Source organism: Bos mutus, chromosome 19, assembly GCF_027580195.1.
Source record: "Bos mutus isolate GX-2022 chromosome 19, NWIPB_WYAK_1.1, whole genome shotgun sequence".
NCBI classification, from domain to species: domain Eukaryota; kingdom Metazoa; phylum Chordata; class Mammalia; order Artiodactyla; family Bovidae; genus Bos; species Bos mutus.
Genome location: NC_091635.1, coordinates 35,987,516 through 36,008,938, shown reverse-complemented (window position 1 = coordinate 36,008,938; position 21,423 = coordinate 35,987,516). Strand labels below are relative to the sequence as shown.

Here is a 21,423-nt window from a genome sequence, read left to right as displayed (position 1 = left end):
AGGCTGCAGAGCCCTGGAGGAAGTTGGTGGTGGTCAACAACATGGAGACCGGCAGCCCCAACGGGGCTGTCACAGCACAAACCCCAGAACCCTGTGACACAGAGCTGTGGGCCATTCAACGTGATGTGGCTGGGGCACATGGTCACACTGCCCACCAGCAGCTGGGCACTCTCAGACCACACTGAAGCATGAGGTTGAGTGGCTCTATAGCTATGCAGACGAGGGTGGAGGTCCCAGGTCACCCACCTGTGGCTCCGACCTCTCCCTCAGCTGTACCCACAGCATCATGGGGGTCCCCTAGGACCTACGGATAGAGCAGGTCTGCAGGCAAGCTAGTATCATACGCTGGCACAACCCAAAAAGGGACTGATACTGCAGCCCAGTCCCATTCAGACAGTTCCAAGGCCCCGGAAGCCTGGAATGTCCACCTGTGGAAAGCAGGGAGGTGGCTAGGGCAAGGACATATACAAACCCACAGGCCCTGGTCAGCATGCAGGGGAGTTTGCTGGGAAGAGCAGACCTCTGAGACACTGCAGATGGACCTGGGAGCACTGGGAGCAGCTTCTGGTAGGCAGTGCTGGCTGCTGGGCCAGAGTAGAGGATGTGGGTTCCTTTCTAAAGGCTGCTCTAGCTACCACCACCCCTGACCTCCTGGTCACGGAACAGACTCTGGGCCACGAGGAACCGGCCCAAGGATTCTAGCAGCCCTGGTGAGTTGGCGACACCAGCCCCCAGGCCATGCACTGGTTCCCTTGATGCTACCTTGGCCGAAGGGCCATTTGTCAATAAAGGAGCAGCTGGGCATTTTTGAGCCTCCCTCAAGTCCAGCCTTCTGGAAACGTTCAGCCTGAGAAGCAGTGGCGTGGACTCTCAAAACATAGCTGACAGCTGTTTTTATCTTCTTACAGGCATATTTCAAGGACATGTTTGTATTAACAATGTTTAAATGTAAGCAATATAAGTGCAATCACAATTTAGGGAATAAGAATCCTCAACATCAAACTTAAGGTTGTGAAAATCACTTATTCCATGAAAAGACAACAAAAGCTCTCAGGAGGAGTGTGCAGGTGTGTTCACAGGACAGCCAAGTCCTAGAGTCCTAGTCACATGTGTGGGGCTAGGCCGTCGGACACAGCACGAGGGGTACATTTCTTTGTTGTTGCTGTTCAGTCGCTCAGTGGTGTCTGACTCTGCGAAGCAATGGTCTGCAGCACGCCCGGCTTCCCTGTCCTTCACCATCTCCTGGACCTCACTCAAACTCATGTCCATTGAGTCGGTGATGCCATCCAACCGTCTTGTCCCCTGTCATCCCCTTCTCCTCCTGCCTTCTAATCCTTCCCAGCATCAGGGTTTTTTCCAGTGAGTCACCTCTTCGCATCAGGTGGCCAAAGTATTGGAGCTTCGGCTTCAGCATCAGTCCTTCCAATGAATATTTAGGGTTGATTTCCTTTAGGATTGACTGCTTTGATCTCCTTGCAGTCCAAGGGACTCTCAAGAGTCTTCTCCAGCACTACAGTCCAAAAGCGTCAATTCTTTGGGGCTCAGCCTTCTTTATGGCCCAACTCTCACATCTATATATGACTACTGGAAAAACCATAGCTTTGACTATACAGATCTTTGTTTCTTAGAAGGAGAAAATCAGCAGATTAAATTCAGAGCTCCAAAATTAGGGGCTATTGGAAGAGAAAGAATTCATCCTGGATGAAGAAAATCCTTCAAACTCCTTGAGAAACCATCTGAAGGAAGTGTGTTTTTGAACATTTGTCTTCACTCAGTACACATTTCATGGGGTGCATGCTCTGAGCCCTGAGCGAACCGGCTCTCTCCTTCATGAAGGCCAAGAGGCAACAGTCAAACCTCAAATATAGAACCTGGAGCCCGTGAGAAATGCATAGTGTCAGGCCTCACAGACAACAGGGATCAGATTTCAGGGGCTCGTGCACTCATGACCTGGAGACACTTTGGTGTGTGGACACAGCACAGGGACAGAGGTGAGCAAAACCCAGGGCCGTTCCTCAGCAGCCAGGCACATGCACCCTAAGGCCATCCTGGACCTTCTCCTTCCCACTTTCAAAACCAGGGATTCAAAGCTGTTTTTACTAAAACTTCAGAATAGACATCTGAGCAGTGCCCTGTGGTCAGACACCAGGTCTGGGCCACCCTGGACCCTGAGCCTCAAGGGGGCAAGTGACCCATGGGACTGAGATGTCCTTCCAAGTTTAAGTGGGTGGGAGATGCTCCCCTACACGGGGCTCCTGTGGGAGGACGTGAGCCTCCCTGCCCTGAAGGATGGGTCCTGGGGAGCCTCACTCATGGGGGCCAATGAGGAAGCCATTCTAAAGATGAGAGTGTAGTCTGAGGTTATGTAGATAGTAAGACTTTTTTAACTGATACACCCTACAGCTCTCAATCTATTTTCATGTCCAAGGTACACAGCTTCTAAAAATGCTGATAAAACTAAACCAAACCAAAAAATAAATTTAAAAATCCTTTGGACCCATTTGAAAGTTACAAGTGCTACTCAAAACAAGAAGCACATTTTTCTTGAAAGGAAAACACCCGCGAGCGTGCGGCCACCCCGGGCACAGCCGCGAGCGTGTGGCCACCCCGGGCACAGCCGCGAGCGTGTGGCCACCCCGGGCACACCCGCAAGCGTGTGGCCACAATGGGCACACCGAGCACACCCACGAGCATGCAGCCACCCCGGGCACACCCGCGAGCGTGCGGCCACCCCGGGCACACCCGCGAGCGTGTGGCCACCCCGGGCACACCCGTGAGCGCGTGGCCACACCGGGCACATGTCTTTCTCTGAGGGCCAGTCTGGCTACAAACTGACTCTCTCAGTCCTAAGGAAGGGCCTTAATCTAAAAAAACTGTAATGGCATTTCTACCAAAAGTTGTAGAGATGTGCACAAACATCCATACTCACACTTTTCGGGTGTTGCAAAGCGGCTTCGTGTTGCAGCCTCACTCTCTGAGGCATCATCACGTCGTCCTGCAGGAGAGAGCACACTTGAAGCTCCAGGAAGCAACTCTGACAAACAAGCAAGCAGACAGACAGCCTGACGGCAAAGCAGCAAAAACCACTACAGTACTGTAAAGTAATTAGCCTCCAATTAAAATAAATAAAAAAGAAAAAAAAAGAATTGTGCACGTGGGGAAGGCAGTTTAAAAGGTGGGGGGATGTATGTATACCTATGGCTGATTCATGTTGATGTATGGCAGAAACCCACATGATACTGTAAAGCAATTATCCTTCAATTAAAAATAGATAAATTAAAAAAAAAAGAAACTTCAGGAAGCAACTCTGACAAACAAGCAAGAAGACAGACAGCTTGATGGCAAAGCAGGCAGGAGACCAGAACAGGCGGTGCAGCCACTGCCCAGTGGCCCATGACCCCATCAGTCATCCGGGAAACTCAACTGCCCAGGATGCAGTGGAGCATGAGTGAGAAGCTGGACAATTCCAGTAAGAACCACACAGCTGGGAGGAATGGTCTGAGGAAGACAGTGGGGCGTGTCCAGCAAGATGGAGACTCTGATCCCCAAGAGCCAGTAACTTAATTTACCCCATGGGCAGAAAAAGGCTTACACATACGCACCAAAGAGATGTAGAGAAATGTTCACCACAGTGTTGTTCAAAATGGGGAACAGTTTGATGTTCACAGAGATCAGCAAAGGTAAGCAAATTGTGTGCATCTCTACAGTCAAATACCATTGCGGTCTGAGAGTGAATGACAGCTACACACACGTAAGTGAATTTCACAGATACAATGCTGAGGGAAAGAGGCAAGACAACAGAATATATATAGTATTACTCCATTTATTTAAAATTCAAAATCAAGCAAAATTAACCTGATTATTTAAGATACACACATACATATAATATGAACTACCATAAAGAAAGCAAGAAAATTAGAATCTCAAAGTCAGAATAGTGGTGATTTTGTAGGGAGGGGATCAGGGTATACCTCTTAAGTATTAGCAATGCAGTTACTTACTGGGAGGTAAATACATGTGTATTTACTTACTAATTAATCTTTAAAGTGTACATGTATGTTCTGTGTATTTTTCTATAGGTATGTTTCATCTCACAATTTTAAAACTGCCTTAAATTGATAAAAATTCAAATATGGTATCAATATGCCTAATAGAAGAGCTAAAAATAATGTCATTGGGAAGATATTTATCTTTAAACTGAGCAATGAGATAAACTAAAGACCTGCATTGTGTCTCTCATTTCTTCAACATGGCCACATGGGCTAACGTGCTAATCAAATGAACTGCAGATGAAGTAAGCTGAGAGGAAGCTTGTGGCTAATGTGGGGAGGAGGGGGAAGGAGGTGATGAAAGAGAAGGAGGGAGGGGGGAGGAGGAGGGAGAGGACGGGGAGAAGAAGGGGATCGGGGATCGGCAGGGCAGGGGCCCCTCCAGGCGCAGCGGCGCCCTCAGCAGGCAGGAACAGAAACGCAGGGAGGCAGCGGTCAGAACAGGAGTGGAGGAGTTGTCTATTCCAGGCCCAAATCCTTCCCTGGCTCCCATCAGGACCACGCCTGTGGGCATGTGCGTGGTCAACCACAGCCGGGAATCTTAAAAAGGAAAATCAGGGGGGCTTCCCTGGCTGCTCAGACAGTAAAAGGGAAAACAAGGAAAACTGACGTGGTGGTTGGGGTAGCGGGTAGGGGGTGGGGTGTGCGATGTGAGGAGAATAAAAAGAAGTTACGCTAGAGCTCAGCCTATTTCTCCCCCACAAAGGGTACAGCAAGGCAGCAGGGCAGAGACAAAAGAGGGAAATTTCCCTGAAAGGGAAGGTCTATTGATCAAATTCCTGAAAAGTGACCCCGTGTCTGGTGGCCTCATGCTGAATCCTAGAAATTCTGAGGGTTTCCTAAACCAGCCCCGACTCCTGGTTACAAGTGGGAAGGGGCACACAGGTCAGCACAGGACTAGGTGAGGAGTGTTTCAAAGTGAAAGTGGGGAGGGCTGAGGAAGCCACAGTCAGGGTCAGGGTCAGGGCCGGCCTCTGCCCACAGCATGACCTCCCCTGGGACCTTGTGCAGTAGCAGCACCACACACGCAAGCCCCACTTCCTCCAAACTCAGGTGAGAACCCCGGGAACCCACCACAAGCCTCTGGCCTCTGGTTCCCATACATACTCAATGACACCAAGACAGCCACGGCAATGGTATGGTGTGTGAACCAGCTCAGCTGTTGTATTTGGCTGGACCTCAAAAATATTTGCCGAGTAAATGAAGTGTCTGTTCAGGGCAGAATTGTATTTTCAATTCACCTCACCATTTACACAACACTCTTTTATTGTGTGTGTGCTATTTATCACCGTCTTCTACAGTTGGAGGCAGAGCAGCTAGTATTATCCCCATTTTTTGCCAAGGAAACCAAGGTTTGGAATCTCTACAGAACCCATTCAAGATCTCATAGCAATTACACGTCAGGATTAAAATTTGAATGCAGGTCCAGTTTTACAGCTAAAGGATTTACACAAAAATCAAAATTGCCCCAAAAGTCTTAGCTCTCAAGAACATTCTAATACCGTCTTCCATCACCTCTGCTGCTAGGTGTCTGAATAAAGTGAACATCTGCAAGTACAAGGAGAATACAGGAGACATTTAACACACCCCTGACCCCCAAGCTGAGAAGGTCAAGGATGAACACAATGAGTAAACATTCAAGTCAAAAAGCGATAGCGTAACAGGGTAACAGACCGTCTCAGCTGCACAGTGACTGCAGATTATAGATAAGCAACTTGCTCTACCAAGACCATTTTGAAAGAGGAAAAACTTGCTGAAAGATGGGAGCATGAAAAGATCTTTATTATCCATGAAAAGTGATGTGATATTTTCATAACAAGCCCAGATGTGTTTCTGCTGTGATCCCACTGCCTTTCATCGATGTCCATCCCAGGGAGGGGCCCGCTCTGGTTGAGATCACTGTGCTCACAGCTGGTACCCAATACCAGGAGCTGGCTTTAATAAAAGTCAGCCGGTATCTGCAATGCAAACAGGAGGGGGCCTACAGGACGGATATAAAAGGTCATCAAGCATGAACTAGTAAAACCCAGAGTCTGCGTATCCTGATCCCAAGGTGTATCTGGAGACAGATTTTCCCTACCACAGGAGGGAGGGTTCAAAACCTCCAGATTTATTTGCTGAAAGTGTGCAACATTCCACGATGATTACCAGGTAAGAAATGTTCTTGGCAGCCAAGAGGAAAGAATTTTAATGTATTATAAAAATAACACTAATTCAAGATGAAACACTGTTCCCTTTCTGACCATAAGAATGTTGGGTAGAGAAAAACTAATCTGGTCAAAGAATTTGAGTTAAAAGAAACTTGCATCTTTGAGTTCAGTAGCTTCTGAATAGAGGGTTGTCTGAGGGAGCAAGGCTGTGGACCCCCAGGGATGATCAACTCCCAGGATAGGTGAGGGGCAGGAGGAACCAGGATGGGTGAGGGGCAGGAGGAACCACTTGCAGATGAAGGAAATAACAGCCAAGAAGATCTGTGAAGATAGCAAGGTCGATGTTGTGGTTTCTGTTAAGTCTCCTTATGCTTGACTTTTGGACAAGATTTGAAGACACAGGTGGCAATTCCCTGGTCACACCTCAACCTCAGGACGCACCCTTCACACAGAGGACCCTGAAGGACAGGGAAGAGAGCAGAGGAAGCCCCACCTGCGCGCCAAGAGCCGATTTCCAAAGCACAGCATCAGGGACTCAGGCACGTGACCTACCTCCATTTTCCCGAAGCCTGAGACACTGAGGGGAAGTGAGTCTGCTTGAGAGAAGCTGTCTCTGTGATTTGCTACTTAGCCTGGGTAACTAAGTCATGGCAGGGCAGGACCCCCAGGCAGGTCAAAATGCCTCCACATCCACTTGCAGAAATGACACACAAACAATTCCCAAAGATACTGAAAGAGTTTTGAACAGACAGTTACAAGGTAGTGGGGACTACTGAGCCCAAATCCCTGAGAATCATCAGCTGAGAGAGGAAGCAAGCCACCTCTGCCCGCAAGTCCTCGCTGATCTACAAGAAACAGCTAAACTCTGAGCCATGGTTCTGGTAACCCTGCGAGGCTGCAGGAGTGGAGATGAGAGCCAGGGGTCTGCTCAAGACTGGGAGTGGGGGCGGGGCCTGCTAGTCAAACCACGACAGTCCTGAGCTCGGGCCAAGGCAGGTTACCTCCTCAAAAGGTGAATGGGCTATGTAGCCTAAAACAGCCCAGAAGCCTCAAAACAGGATAACAAGGGTCCCAGGATGGTGGTTCTCCCAAGAACCTGGAAGAAGCAGAGGAAAATCTCTGAGGGAAAAAACTTTCATCCATGGCCTCAAATTAACTCCACAGAGAAGTATTCAAATACAATGACCAATACACAAAGACAATTGGACATGCAAGTAAAAACACACAAAAGAACAGATAATAAAAGACTTCCCAGGGCAACCATTAAGAAAATAATTTAAAAAGAGTTAAAAATGATAATTTATTATAAATAGTACACTAGAAAATATCTATTTCATTTTTTTAAAAGGGAAGCAGTAAATAAAGAACAGAGGAACAAAAATAATATGAGTCACAGAAAATAGAAAAGAAAATAAATAGCAAAATGGCAGACATAAATCCAATTGTAAAAAACTTAAATATGTGAATAAATTCAAAACTCTAATCAAAGGTAAAAGCTGTCAAACTGCAATAAAACACACACACATACACACACAAGTTCTACCCATAAGCTATCTACAAGAGACAAAAATTCAGGTTCAAAGACACAAATAGATTCAAGTAAAAGAATGGGAAAAGATACTCCAAGCAAACTATAACCATAAGAGAGATGTAGTTTTACTAACATGAATCAGAACAGACTTTAAAACAAAGAACATTAAAAGAAACTGAGAGACATTAAACACTGACAGAATGGTCAATCCATCAGAAAGATATAACAATGATAAATATGCATGTATCTAACAACAGTGGTACAAAAAGAAACAAAAATGAATGGTACTGAAGAGAAAAACAGACAACTCAACAACAAGAGTTGGAGACTTCAAGAACCCACCATCAAGAATGGACAGAACAGACTCAAATGACTTCTACCATATGCAAAATAGATAGCCAATGGGAATTTGCTGTATGGCTCAGGAAACTCAAACAGGGGCTCTGTGTCAACCTAGAGGGGTGGGATGGGGAGGGAGATGGGAGGGAGGTTCGAAAGGGAGGGGCTATATGTATACCTATGTCTGATTCATGTTGACGTTTGACAGAAAACAAAATTCCGTAAAGCAATTATCCTTCAACAAAAAAATAAATACATTAAAAAAAAGAATGGACAGAATAACTTTGACAAAATAGTGCAGCTACAGATGATATGAGCACCACCAACCAACAACATCAACCAGCTGACTTCTCTCTATGGACACCCACCCAATAACATCAACTTGCTGACATCTACCTATTGAACTCCTACCCTATAACAACAGACTGTATACTACACCACAAAAAAGGGATTGTAAAATTTTAAAGATCAGATCCCCTGGAGAAGGGATAGGATACCCACTCCAGTATTCTTGGGCTTCCCTGGTGGCTCAGTTGGTAAAGAACCCGCCTGCAATAAGGGAGACCTGGGTTTGACCCCTGGGTTGAGAAGATCCCCTGGAGGAGGGCATGGCAACCCACTCTACTATTCTTGCCTGGAGAATCCCATGGACAGAGGAGCCTGGTGGGCTGCAGTCCACAGGGTTGCAAAGAGTCAGAAATGACTGAGCGACTAGCCACAGCACACAAAAGCATATAAAGGGTATTCTCTGATCACACAAAATTGTTAGAATTCAAAAATAGGATTTGGGGAAATCTACCACCAATATATGTATATATACAATGTACTTCTAAATAGGCAATGGGAAAAAAATTTTAAAAATTAAAAAATAAAAAATAAATAGGCAATGGGTTAAAGAAATCACAAAGGAAATTAGAAAATACTCTGAGGTATTTGAATGAAAATGAAAACAGGACACAATACAAAACAGCTATAGCAATTCTTGGAGAAAATTTTATAGCTGTTAATGTCTAAAGTAACAAAGAAAGATCTTAGGAACCAACCATACACACACACAAAGCAAACTCAACCAAAAGTAAGCAGAAGGAAGACAAAGATTATAGCAGGAAATAAAAAAAGAAAAACAGAAAATCAATTAAAACAATGGTTGGTCTTTTGAAAACATCAACAAATGTATCAAACCTTTAGCTAGACCGGAGATGAACAAGCTTTTTCTGTAAAGGGTCAGATAGTAAATATTTTAGCTTTTCTGTCACACATGGGTTCTGTCAATATTCTTTTGTGTTGTTGTCTTGTTTTTACAACACTTTAAAAATATAAAGACCATTTTTAGCTCAGACGCTATACAAAAACAGGCTGCCAGTGGGTTTGGCCTATGAGCTGCTGTCTGTAGACTCCTGAGCTAGACAGACCAAGAAAAACAGAAGACACAAATAACCGATTCAGGAGTGAAAAAATAAGACAGCAGCTCTGACTTCACCAAAGTTAAAAGGACCATGAGAGAGTACTATAAGTAACTACATGCCGACAATTTAGACAGTTTAAATGAAATGAGCAAATTTCTAGAAAGATATGAATTGCTAAAACTGACTGAAGAAATACAGAATCTGAATAGGTCTATAAGAAGTAAAAAAAAAAAGAACTAGTAATTTGAAATCTCCACACAAAGAAGTCCAAACTCAGATGGTGAATTCTATAAACATTCAAAGAATAAAGAACATCCCACCTTTACAAAATCTCCCAAAAAAATGAAGAGGAAACATCACTTCCCAGCTCATTCTTTTAGGCTCATATTACTTGATACTGAAGAAAATAGCATCACAAGAAAAGTACAGAACAATATCCCACATGGATACAGATTAAAAAGTCCTTGACAAAATATCAGCAATGGGATTTATCCCAGAAATGCAAGGTTGCTTTACTATCTGAGAGCCAATTAATGTCAGAGATCACATTGAAAGAAAAAAAAGAATCATTACATGATGGTCTCAGTAAGTACATAGAGGCATTTCATAAAATCTAATGGTTAAAAAAAAAAAAAAAATCTAATGGTTATTCATGGACTTCCCTGATAGCTCAGTTGGTAAAGAATCTGCAATTCAGAAGACATCGGTTCGATTCCTGGGTCAGGAAGATCCGCTGGAGGAAGGATAGGCTACCCACTCCAGTATTCTTGGATTTCCCTGGTGGCTTAGCTGGTAAAGAATCTGCCTGCAATGCGGGAGACCTGGGTTTGATCCCTGGGTTGGGAAGATCCCTTGGAGAAGGGAGCTACCCACTGCAGTATTCTGACCTGGATTCCAGAAATCCATGGGGTCCCAGAGAGTCGGACATTTCTTAGTGACTTCCACTTTCACTTTTCATTCATGATAAAAATTCTTGACAAAGTAGGAAGAAAGGAACTTTCTCAACCCAATAAAACTCACCTACAAAACCCCTGCAGCCACATTTTAATGGTGAGTGATGGAATGCTTTCCCCGAGGCTGGAAACAGGGAAGATGTCTGCTCCTGTGACTTCTGTCTGGTCAGTGCAATCAGGCAAGAAAGAGATATAAAAGGCATCCATATTGGAAAGAGAAAAATTGCCTCCATTTGCAGACAATAAGATTTTGTATTTAGAAAACCCTAAGAGATCAAAAGCTACTAGATCTAAAAACTACTAACAAACAAGTTCAGCAAGGTCACATAATACAAGATCAAGATACAAAAATCAATATTATTTCTATATATTGGCATTGAACAATCCAAAATAAAATTAAGAAAATAATACATTCACAATAGCATCAAAAGGACAAAATATTGAAGTATAAATTTAACAAAAGGAAGTATAAGATTTGTATGGTAAAAACTGCAAAACACTGCTGAAAGAAATTAAAGACCTAAATAAACAAACCAGACATCTTATGTTTATGGACTGGAAGACTCAATTCCTCAGCAAAGCAATTCTCCCCAAATTGACCTATAGACTCAATATAATTGAAATCTAAATCTCAACTTGCTTCTTTTGTAAAAATGACAAGATGACCCTAGAATTCATTTGGAAATATAAAAGATCCAGAATGGAAAAAATGTTGAAAAAGGAAGAAATATTATAGATGGAGGGCTTACAGTTTCTGACTTTTTAAAAAATTGGAATATAACTGCTTTACCACAATTGTGTTGTGTTAGCTTCTGCACATTTTCTAACTTTGAAACTCACTACTGGAAAGCTACAGTGGTGGCCTAAAGATAAACACAGCGATCAGTAAAGCATAACTGAGAATAGAGAGCTACCTTGGCAATTATGGTTGATTCAAGGCAGTTCAACAGGAATAAAACAGTCTTTTCAACTGCTAGGACAAGTGGATCACCACAGGGAAAAGGTAAATAAGACCCTACCCACACACAAAAATTAACTCAAAATAGACCACAGACCTGAATGTAAGAGATAAAACTAAAAAAATCTTCAGAAAAAAAACTTAGGAACAAATGTTAGTTATTTTGAATTAAGCAAAGAATTCTTAGATATGACAACAAAAGCACAAATAATGAAAAAGAATTGATAAACTGGGCTTCTTCAAAAGTTAAAAATTTTGTGTTTTAATTTAGGTCCATCCTAAAGGAGATCAATCCTGGGTGTTCACTGGAAGGACTGATGTTGAAGCTGAAACTCCAATACTTTGGCCACCTGATGTGAAGGGCTGACTCATTTGAAAAGACCCTGATGCTGGGAAAGATTGAGGGCAGGAGGAGAAGGGGATGACAGAGGATGAGATGGTTGGATGGCATCACCAACTCAACGGACACGAGTTTGGGTGAATTCCGGGAGTTGGTGATGGACAGGGAGGCCTGGCGTGCTGCGGTCCACGGGGTCGCAAAGAGTCGGATACGACTGAGCAACTGAACTGAACTGAACTGAATTTAGGTATAAATTTATCAAGAAAGTAAAAAGACCATAGACTGGGGAAACATTTGCAAATTCTATATCCAGCACTAACCAGTATCACCCTAAAGACATGACCTCCTTCCTGACATTTAAGATCTTTTAGTCTACTGCAGGGAGAAGGCAATGGCACCCCACTCCAGTACTCTTGACTGGAAAATGCCATGGATGGAGGAGGCTGGTAGGCTGCAGTCCATGGGGTCTTGAAGAGTCGGACACGACTGAGCGTCTTCACTTTCACTTTTCACTTTCTTGCATTGGAGAAGGAAATGGCAACCCACTCCAGTGTTCTTGCCTAGAGAATCCCAGAGTCAGCGGAGCCTGGTGGGCTGCCGTCAGTGGGGTCGCACAGAGTCAGACACGACCGAAGCGACTTAGCAGCAGTAGCAGCAGCAGTCTACTGCTGAGGTGAGTGTTACTGCATTTAGTTGAAGGAGAGATCCTGAATGGAAGTCCTGTGAGTGATGACCACAGAGGGACGATGACCACAGTGGGATGGAGCTCACAGTGCCAGGAGAGCAGTTAAAATGGAGGGAAATAGAAATGACACTTTTCTGAAGCATTTCCACCCAATCCCAGTACACTTTTTCTGTCTCAGGGTATCCTATATTTCTTTGGCTTTTGGAAGAGAATTTATTAAGGCTATATATGAAAAAAAAAAACCTATGGTAAACAACATATTATGCTTAACAGTGAAAGATTTCAGCTCTCTGAGATTGTGAAGGGAGACAAGAATGCCTATTATCATGATTTCTATTTAACAATTCACTGGAGACTTGAGTCGAAAAAAAGAAATAAAAGATACAAGGCTTGGGATTTCCCTGGTGGTCCAGTGAGTAAGATTCTGAGCTCCCAATGCAGGGGGCCCAGGTTTGATCCCTGATCAGGGAATTAGACCCCACATGCCACAACTAAGAGTTCGCGTGCTACAACTAAAGATCCTGCGCACCGCAACTAAGACCGGGCACAGCCAAATAAAGAAGTATTTAAAATAAAAGTTACAAGGCTTAGTAGAAAGAGGGAAAGTGACTGCTTACATAAACAACCCAAAATAATCAACAGAGAAATATTAGAATTAAAAATGAATTTAATAAGGTTTCTGGATACAAGATCAATAAATAATTTCTTTATAGGTACAATGATGTCTCTTACAGTAGTATCAAGAAAGGTCAAATAACTCTCATATATTGTTGGTGAGAATGTAAAGTGGTATAGTCACTTTGGAAAACATTATGGTAGTTCCTCAAAATGTTAAACATAGAGTTACCATATGACCCAACAATTCCACTCCAGGAAGAACTGAAAACACCTAGCCACACAAAAACTTGTACAGGAATGTTTATAGCAGCACTATTTATAACAGTCAAAAAGTGGAAACAACCCAAATGTTCATCAACTAGCAAACAGATAAAGTGTATATTCATACAAAGGACTGCTACCCACCAATAAAGAGAAATGTAGTCCTGACACATACTATAACATGACGAACCTTGAAAACATCACGCCAAGAGAAAGACGCCATTCACAGAGACCACATGATGTAGATTCCATTTATATGAAATGTCCAGAACAGGCAAATCCACAGGGACAGAAAGGAGGCTAGTGGCTGCCCACAGATGGGAGCTGGGGGGATGAGGGGTAATTACTAATAGGTACGGGGTTTAATTTTGTGGTGACGGAAAAAGTCTAAAATTAGACTGTGGTGACAGTTGCACAACATTGTGAATATACCAAAAACCGTTGGATTGTACACTTTAAATGGGTGGATTTTATGTGAATTGCATCTCAAGAGAGCTGATAAAAATGTGTTTTTTTAAATCAAATATCAAGGAATTAATTTAACAAAGGACTGTAAGCCCTCTGTATGAAAACTACTCATGGCTATTGAGATAAATTAAAGAAGATCTAAATAAATCAACAAACATATAGTCATTGTTAGGAAGACTAAATATTGTAAAGAAGCTATTCTCACCTAATTAATCTATTGCTTCAACATAATCCAATCAAAATACTCAAAGCAGATTTTGTGAAAATGAACAAAATTACGCTAACATCTATCCAATGCAAAAAGATTTTTTTAAACTAGTCCCAACTACTACATAGATGAACAAGAGAACATATAGCATGAAATCAGATGTTCTATGAAGCTACACTGTTGTATCAGCAGACAAAAGGACAGACTGACAACCCAACTAGACAGAACACAGAGGCCAGAAACAGGCCACACTCACATTCACGCTGGGCTAAAGTCAGCTCACAGAGCTGCAAGGAAGGATACAAATCGGCCAGGATATCTGTTCATTAGAGGGAGTGCAAACTGACCAGCCTCCATGGGAACCTGGCAGCAACCAGCAAAACACAGCACAGGCACCTGAGGACACCCCAGTCCCATCCCTACACGTGCCTCTGTACGTGTGACAAGAGATAAGCACAGGGGTTTCTTGGCACATGACTCAGACACCCCAGTGTCCAAACAGCAGAATGGATAAACTGGGCACATTCGTATCATGGAATATTACATAGCAATGAAAAGGAGTGACTTCCATTCCACAAAATAATGTGAACTAGTCTCCAAAATGTAATGTTGTGTGAGATAAGGCAGGCACAGAACACATGATGAATCACATAAAGGTCAAAATGACTAACTTACGGTGTTAGTATCCCAGCTGTCTTGTGGAGAAGAGGAGAGGAATTACTGACAAGGAACAGGGGGCATGTGTGACACCGGCCATGTTCCATTCCTGGGCTGGGCCACTGGCTGCACTGGAGCGTTCACTTCCTCAAAACTCAACAGACTGTGCACTTATGTGCTGTGTTTATACGTTAAACAGAAATAAGCAAAATCAATTTCAAGTGGGGTTTACATCAAAATAGAAAAGGTTAAAAAAAAAAAAGCATCTGGAACATTAAAGAATAACTTCAGGGCCTTCAGGTAAGAGAAAATAACTCATGAAGAAGACAAAAAGCACTGACCATAAAGGAAAAGATTACTAAATCAAACTCCTTAAAGAATTCTATTCATCAATAGACAGCTTTCAGAGAGTGAAAAGACAAGCCACAGAGTGGGAGAAGCCAGACGTGGAAGATTATACATGATTCCACTTATAAAATCTTCCAAAACAGGCAGGGCAATATTTAGCTTTGGGGAGGACGAAGGAGGTAACTGTGAAAGGGCAAGAAAGGGGCTGCTGAGGTGGCTATTTTCTATGCTAGTTCAGAAACATTCACCGTGTGATGATTTACTGAGCTGTACTTTTGTGTTTTATGCTCCTCTCTAAGTGTGCTTTTTTCCCCATGATGTAAATGATGAAACAAATAAAAATCTGAACACGACAAGGACTGTCACCAGAACCATTCCTATTTGACATTGCATGGGGGTGTCCCAGCCCAGACAGCGGGCCAAGAACAAAGAAGAAAAACATGTGGACCAGAGAGAAAGAGGCAGAGTCTTTACTCACAGATACCATGGTCACTAAACACTGAGTTCTTAATTGAAAAAACAGAAGGCAAGACAAAACCAACTAAAACAAATAAGGTAATCTATTAATAGTATATTTATAGCAATGAAACTGGGAGATGAACCATTTTCGTTAGCACCAAAACACATAAAATACTTGGGAAGTATTTTGTTAAATTTATGTAAGACCTGTATATCAAAAACTACAAAATATTTCTGAGAGAAACTTAAGAAGGCCCAAATCAATTGACAGATATACCATGTTTATAGATTAGAAGATTCAATATTAAGATTCCCAAACAGAACTATAAATTCAATGCAATTTCAATAACAAATCCAAGCAGACTTGACAAGCTGATTCTAAAATTTTGCGGAAATCCTGAAAGAGCTAAAGAGATTTGAAACAACTTTGAAAAGGAAGAACAAAGTTGGAGGATTTACAATACCTGATTTTTTTTTTTCCAATAAAATGACACTGTAGCTTTATCACTATAGCTGCTATGGGGTTGAAAGAGATGCATGTACCCCAATATTCATTGCAGCACTTTTTACAATTGCTAGGACATGGAAGCAACCTAGATTCTGCTGTCCTTGGGATTCTCCAGCATGATCACTAAGCGCCCAAATAAATGTTCAACATATTTAGTTATCAGGGAAATGCAAGCCAAAACAATGAGACAGAAACACATGTGCACTACAAGGGCTCAAATTTAAAATATAGACAATTCCAAGTGTTGGAAGAACACGAAACCACTGGAAGTCTCTCAAACTGCTGGTGGGAGAGTGTAAAATGATTCAGTCTCTTTGTAAGACAGTTTTGTAGTCTCTCACAAAGTTAAATATACATGTATTGTATCATTTAGCAATCTATCTCTAGATATTTACCCATGAGAAATGAGCACATATGCTCATGATAAGGCCTGTACACAAGTTTTCATAGCATCTGCACTCATCATAGCCAAATACAGGAAGCCACCTAAACGTCCATCAATGGATGACTATACAGATAAACAATTTGTGGTTTATCCATGCATTAGGATACACTAGTCAGCAATAAAAAGACTGAATTATTGGTATAAGAAACAATATTGATAAATCTCAAAAACATATGCTGAGCCAACAAAGGCCAACCACAAGAGTACATATTGTATGATTCCATTTACATGAAGTTCTGCTGCTGCTGCTAAGTCACTTCAGTCGTGTCCAACTCTGCTCGACCCCATAGACGGCAGCCCACCAGGCTCCCCCGTCCCTGGGATTCTCCAGGCAAGAACACTGGAGTGGGTTGCCATTTCCTTCTCCAATGCGTGAAAGTGAAGTCGCTTGGTCATGTCTGACTCCTAGCGACCCCATGGACTGCAGCCTACCAGGCTCCTCTGTCCATGGGATTTTCCAGGCAAGAGTACTGGAGTGGGTTGCCATTGCCTTCTCCGACATGAAGTTCTAGAACGGGAGAAAAAACCTAACGTACTGAAAGAACAGATAATATAATTAGATTACTAACCTAAAGAAATCACATTTGTGGTTGCTTCAAGGCATGGGAGAATGACTGCAAAGAGGCATGAGGAAACTTTTTATGGCAACAGAAACATTCTAAACTTGACTAAGTTGGCTTTTATATGTGTGTATACATTTGTCAAACCCATGGAATGTACACTTAAATGAGTGTACTTTATTATTTGTAAGTACTATTCCAGTAATACTGATTCTTAAGTTAGTAAAAGTCACTCAGTCATGTCCAACTCTTTGTGACCCCATGGACTATAGAGTCCATGGAATTCTCTAGGCCAGAATATTAGAGTGGGTAGCCTTTCCTTTCTCCAGGAGATGTTCTCAACCCAGGGATCTGAACCTAGGTCTCCCGCATCGCAGGCCAATTCTTTACCAGCTGAGCCACAAGGGAAGCCCTTTTAAAGTATAATGTCTCTAACAAAGTACACTCAGCGTTGGGCTTCCGGGTCAAGATGGTGGAGCAGAAGGATGTGCGCTCATCTCCTGTGATAGCACAGAAGCTGCAACTATCTGATGCACAACCATCGACGGAGGCTGCTGGGACCCACCAAAAAGTACACTCAGTGTTTAGAAAAAAATGAATCTGAGTTCATTCCATGGCACTTTTTGAAAATATTATAATTCTGGGTTTATTGCACAAGCTCCACAGCAGGAATACCAGAAATGCTCAGTATTATATATTACACAATATCATCATCCTCTGAACATACTATTTTCACCATCCTAAGTTCCCTTCTAGTCTCCATCGATATGCATATATAATTTTTCAACAGCTATAATTACAGCATAAGAAAAGCACAAAAATAACTTAGAATCAAACATGCAATTTTACTATATACACAAAAATTCAAGTTATGTGTTTCCCTCTGCTGACAGCGTTCCCAACAGAACCCAAAACCTAAGTGCTGCCAATGCCCCTGCCCCTGCTTCTTGCTCTGTCCTGGGTGGGTGGAGGAAGGAATTCCCTTTAATTGGGAGAAAAGACAAGAATCCCCTCCGACCAGCAGGAGATTGGCAGGAAGGCGGGCAGAGGGAGTCTGGAGGGGGAGGACACGCCTGGCACTGTCCGTGGTCCTGGTCCGCCCAGAGCACACGCATGCAGAGCAGACCGCGCCCTCTCTGGGGTGGAATCCACACCATCTTTCCTTACAACTCTGCCACTTCTCCGCAAGTCCACCCTGGTGGTAGGCTCTGCAGGGCGGGAGCTTGGAATTTAGTGCCCACCGGGCCCAGGACACTACTGCAGGAGGCAGAGAGGCCTCTGCTTTCACAGTGCCCGCAGTTTGGTAAGATAGAGAGGGACAGTGAAACTGGCAGTAAGGGCCAGACACAGCAGTGGACAAGATGACCACTCAGACCTCGGGAGCCCCGTGGATGAAGCGCCTGGGACAACACAGTCCAGCACCGACCTACTTGATAGTAGAAACATGCATGCCATCTGGGCTGGATACAGAAGAACCACTGTGGAGCTCCTTAAAGCCAGGTCTGCTGAGAAGACCTGGAGTCTGAGCCCCTGCAGCAACGGGCCCCAAATCTGCATTTCTTTTTTTTTTTTTTTAATTGTGAAATTATTTGTTCTAGCTCTGTGAAGAATACTGTTGGTAGCTTGATAGGGATTGCATTGAATCTATAAATTGCTTTGGGTAGTATACTCATTTTCACTATATTGATTCTTCCAATCCATGAACATGGTATATTTCTCCATCTATTAGTGTCCTCTTTGATTTCTTTCACCAGTGTTTTATAGTTTTCTATATATAGGTCTTTAGTTTCTTTAGGTAGATATATTCCTAAGTATTTTATTCTCTTCGTTGCAATGGTGAATGGAATTGTTTCCTTAATTTCTCTTTCTGTTTTCTCATTATTAGTGTATAGGAATGCAAGGGATTTCTGTGTGTTGATTTTATATCCTGCAACTTTACTATAATCATTGATTAGTTCTAGTAATTTTCTGATGGAGTCTTTAGGGTTTTCTATGTAGAGGATCATGTCATCTGCAAATAGTGAGAGTTTTACTTCTTCTTTTCCAATTTTGATTCCTTTTATTTCTTTTTCTGCTCTGATTGCTGTAGCCAAAACTTCCAAAACTATGTTGAATAGTAATGGTGAAAGTGGGCACCCTTGTTTTGTTCCTGACTTTAGAGGAAATGCTTTCAATTTTTCACCATTGAGGATAATGTTTGCTGTGGGTTTGTCATATATAGCTTTTATTATGTTGAGGTATGTTCCTTCTATTCCTGCTTTCTGGAGAGTTTTTATCATAAATGGGTGTTGAATTTTGTCAAAGGCTTTTCTGCATCTATTGAGATAATCATATGGTTTTTGTTTTTCAATTTGTTAATGTGGTGTATTACATTGATTGATTTGCGGATATTGAAGAATCCTTGCATCCCTGGGATAAAGCCCACTTGGTCATGGTGTATGATCTTTTTAATGTGTTGTTGGATTCTGATTGCTAGAATTTTGTTTAGGATTTTTGCATCTATGTTCATCAGTGATATTGGCCTATAGTTTTCTTTTTTTGTGGCATCTTTGTCAGGTTTTGGTATTAGGGTGATGGTGGCCTCATAGAATGAGTTTGGAAGTTTACCTTCCTCTGCAATTTTCTGGAAGAGTTTGAGCAGGATAGGTGTTAGCTCTTCTCTAAATTTTTGGTAGAATTCAGCTGTGAAGCCGTCTGGACCTGGGTCTGCTGAGAAGACCTGGAGTCTGAGCCCCTGCAGCAACGGGCCCCAAATCTGCATTTCTAACAGGCTCTCTCCCTGGCCAGCAGGTTTTGGAACCAGTGCTGGGGAGCAGCAGCCCAACAAATACCTGGGTCACTTCCCTTCCCCAAGCCTTAAAATGAAAACACTCTGCACAAATAAAAAGTATCTCAAAAGCTCAGTGTCTGAAGCATCTTCTATTTTAAAACACCAAGTTCAGTGGCACCTGGCAAGAACTATAGCTTTCCAAGCACAACAGGTTATGGTGGCGACAAAACAAAAATATGTAGGGCACCGAGTGGCTGACGTTGAGGAAGTGTAAGTAGCAAGGTGCCAAGATTTCTCAGGTCTTTCTTCAACTCGTTTATGTCTTTCCTCTGTTCAAGAAAAACCCTTCTGAACAGAAGTGTTAAGAATAAGGACTATCTCTTCTTTCAAAGAACAGAAGTAGAAGACTCTACACACATGGATCTTTACCAATTTGCAGCTGCCATCAAATAAGGGGTCACCCCTTTCTCCCCTCCTTAATACACCAAGGGCCTAATCTACTTCCCAGGGGTGCTGCTTGAGCTTCCTGGGAAACAGCCATCACTAAAGCACACGGCCCTGCTCCTGAGCTAACTAATACCCTTCAGGTCTTGGGTCCCACCAAGTCCACAATTTTTCTCTAAGGAAAGAAGAGGCAAGGGGGAGCAGAAAGGAAAGTGAGTGGTGTGTTTAGATATTTATAATTGAGCTGAACGTCAGTGGTTTTCAAATCAAAGTATAACTTTAAAACATGGCAGAAGTATCTTTGATGTGAAAACCACTGACGTTCAGCTCAATTATAAACATATTCACATGAAAACACACAACCTCCTCTGCACCAGCAGCTATAAGGCAGGGGAGAGGACTCAGGGACAGCGAGAGGCCAAGAGACGGGAGCTGGAGGGTCCCCAGCGCCTCATGCTCTGGCTCTTCTCGGCCTGGCTGCCCCTCTCCTGGGGCTTCCCAGCAACGTGTCTTTCGCTTGGGGTTGAGGGGCAGCAACCCTTACCTGTGGAGCTGAAATTCCCAGGCGGCACACTTGGGAAAGCAGCAGCCTCCACCTGTTCCAGACCTGAAAGCACATTTCTCAACTGTTTTCTCAAGCTGTAGCAGATTCTCTCTAGCTGATAATAATATTCTTTTCTGAATGATCCCATACTAAAACTGTCAAGTCAAACAGAAAAATCAGGTGGTCACAGGGAACTATATTCAATATTCTGTGATAAACCATAATGGAAAAGAATATATATATATAAATATACAGTTACTTTGCTGTATAGTAGAAATTAATACGACATTGTAAATCAACTATACTTCAGTAAATTTTTTTAAAAAGTAAGGCGGCATATGTTGTAGAGACAGGAAAAACAAACTTCCTCACTCTGTTGGCAACATCTGCATTTAATAAGTTACTGGCAAGGATGCCATTCCAAATATAGTGAAAATAACATTATTCAGTAGCCCTGTGGTAACCACCATGCCCTGTGGTCAAAAGCTGTGCTCTCAAGAAACCTCAAAGTAAAGTGCGTGGCCTCGTGTTCCACTCCCAGGAGGTACGTGGCGGGAGGCACTCAGTTCTCTCCCTTCTGTGTCCACATTCCTCCCCCTCCCCACAAGCGCAGGGAAGAACTGGAGGGGAAATAGAAATACAAACCACTAATATCTACACCAGTCAATGTTGCCACTTACCAGAAGTTTGGAGAAAATGTTTAACGGCAAAAGAGGCTGAAA

At 42.8% G+C, this 21,423-nt stretch overlaps 1 protein-coding gene across 2 annotated transcripts in view; it reads right to left on the bottom strand.

The window, feature by feature from the left end:
* The window catches only part of B3GNTL1 (UDP-GlcNAc:betaGal beta-1,3-N-acetylglucosaminyltransferase like 1), a 108,408-nt gene that overhangs the window by 60,319 nt on the left and 26,666 nt on the right, over positions 1–21,423 (bottom strand). The window contains exons 5-6 of one of the 2 annotated variants that reach the window (XM_070390116.1): positions 20,702–20,764; positions 2,930–2,995 (exon numbers count right to left, since the gene is read on the bottom strand). In XM_070390116.1, coding sequence (XP_070246217.1) covers positions 2,930–2,995; positions 20,702–20,764 — 129 coding nt within the window. The remainder of the gene's footprint in view (positions 1–2,929; positions 2,996–20,701; positions 20,765–21,423) is intronic. The other variant, XM_070390117.1, reaches the window with a different exon arrangement.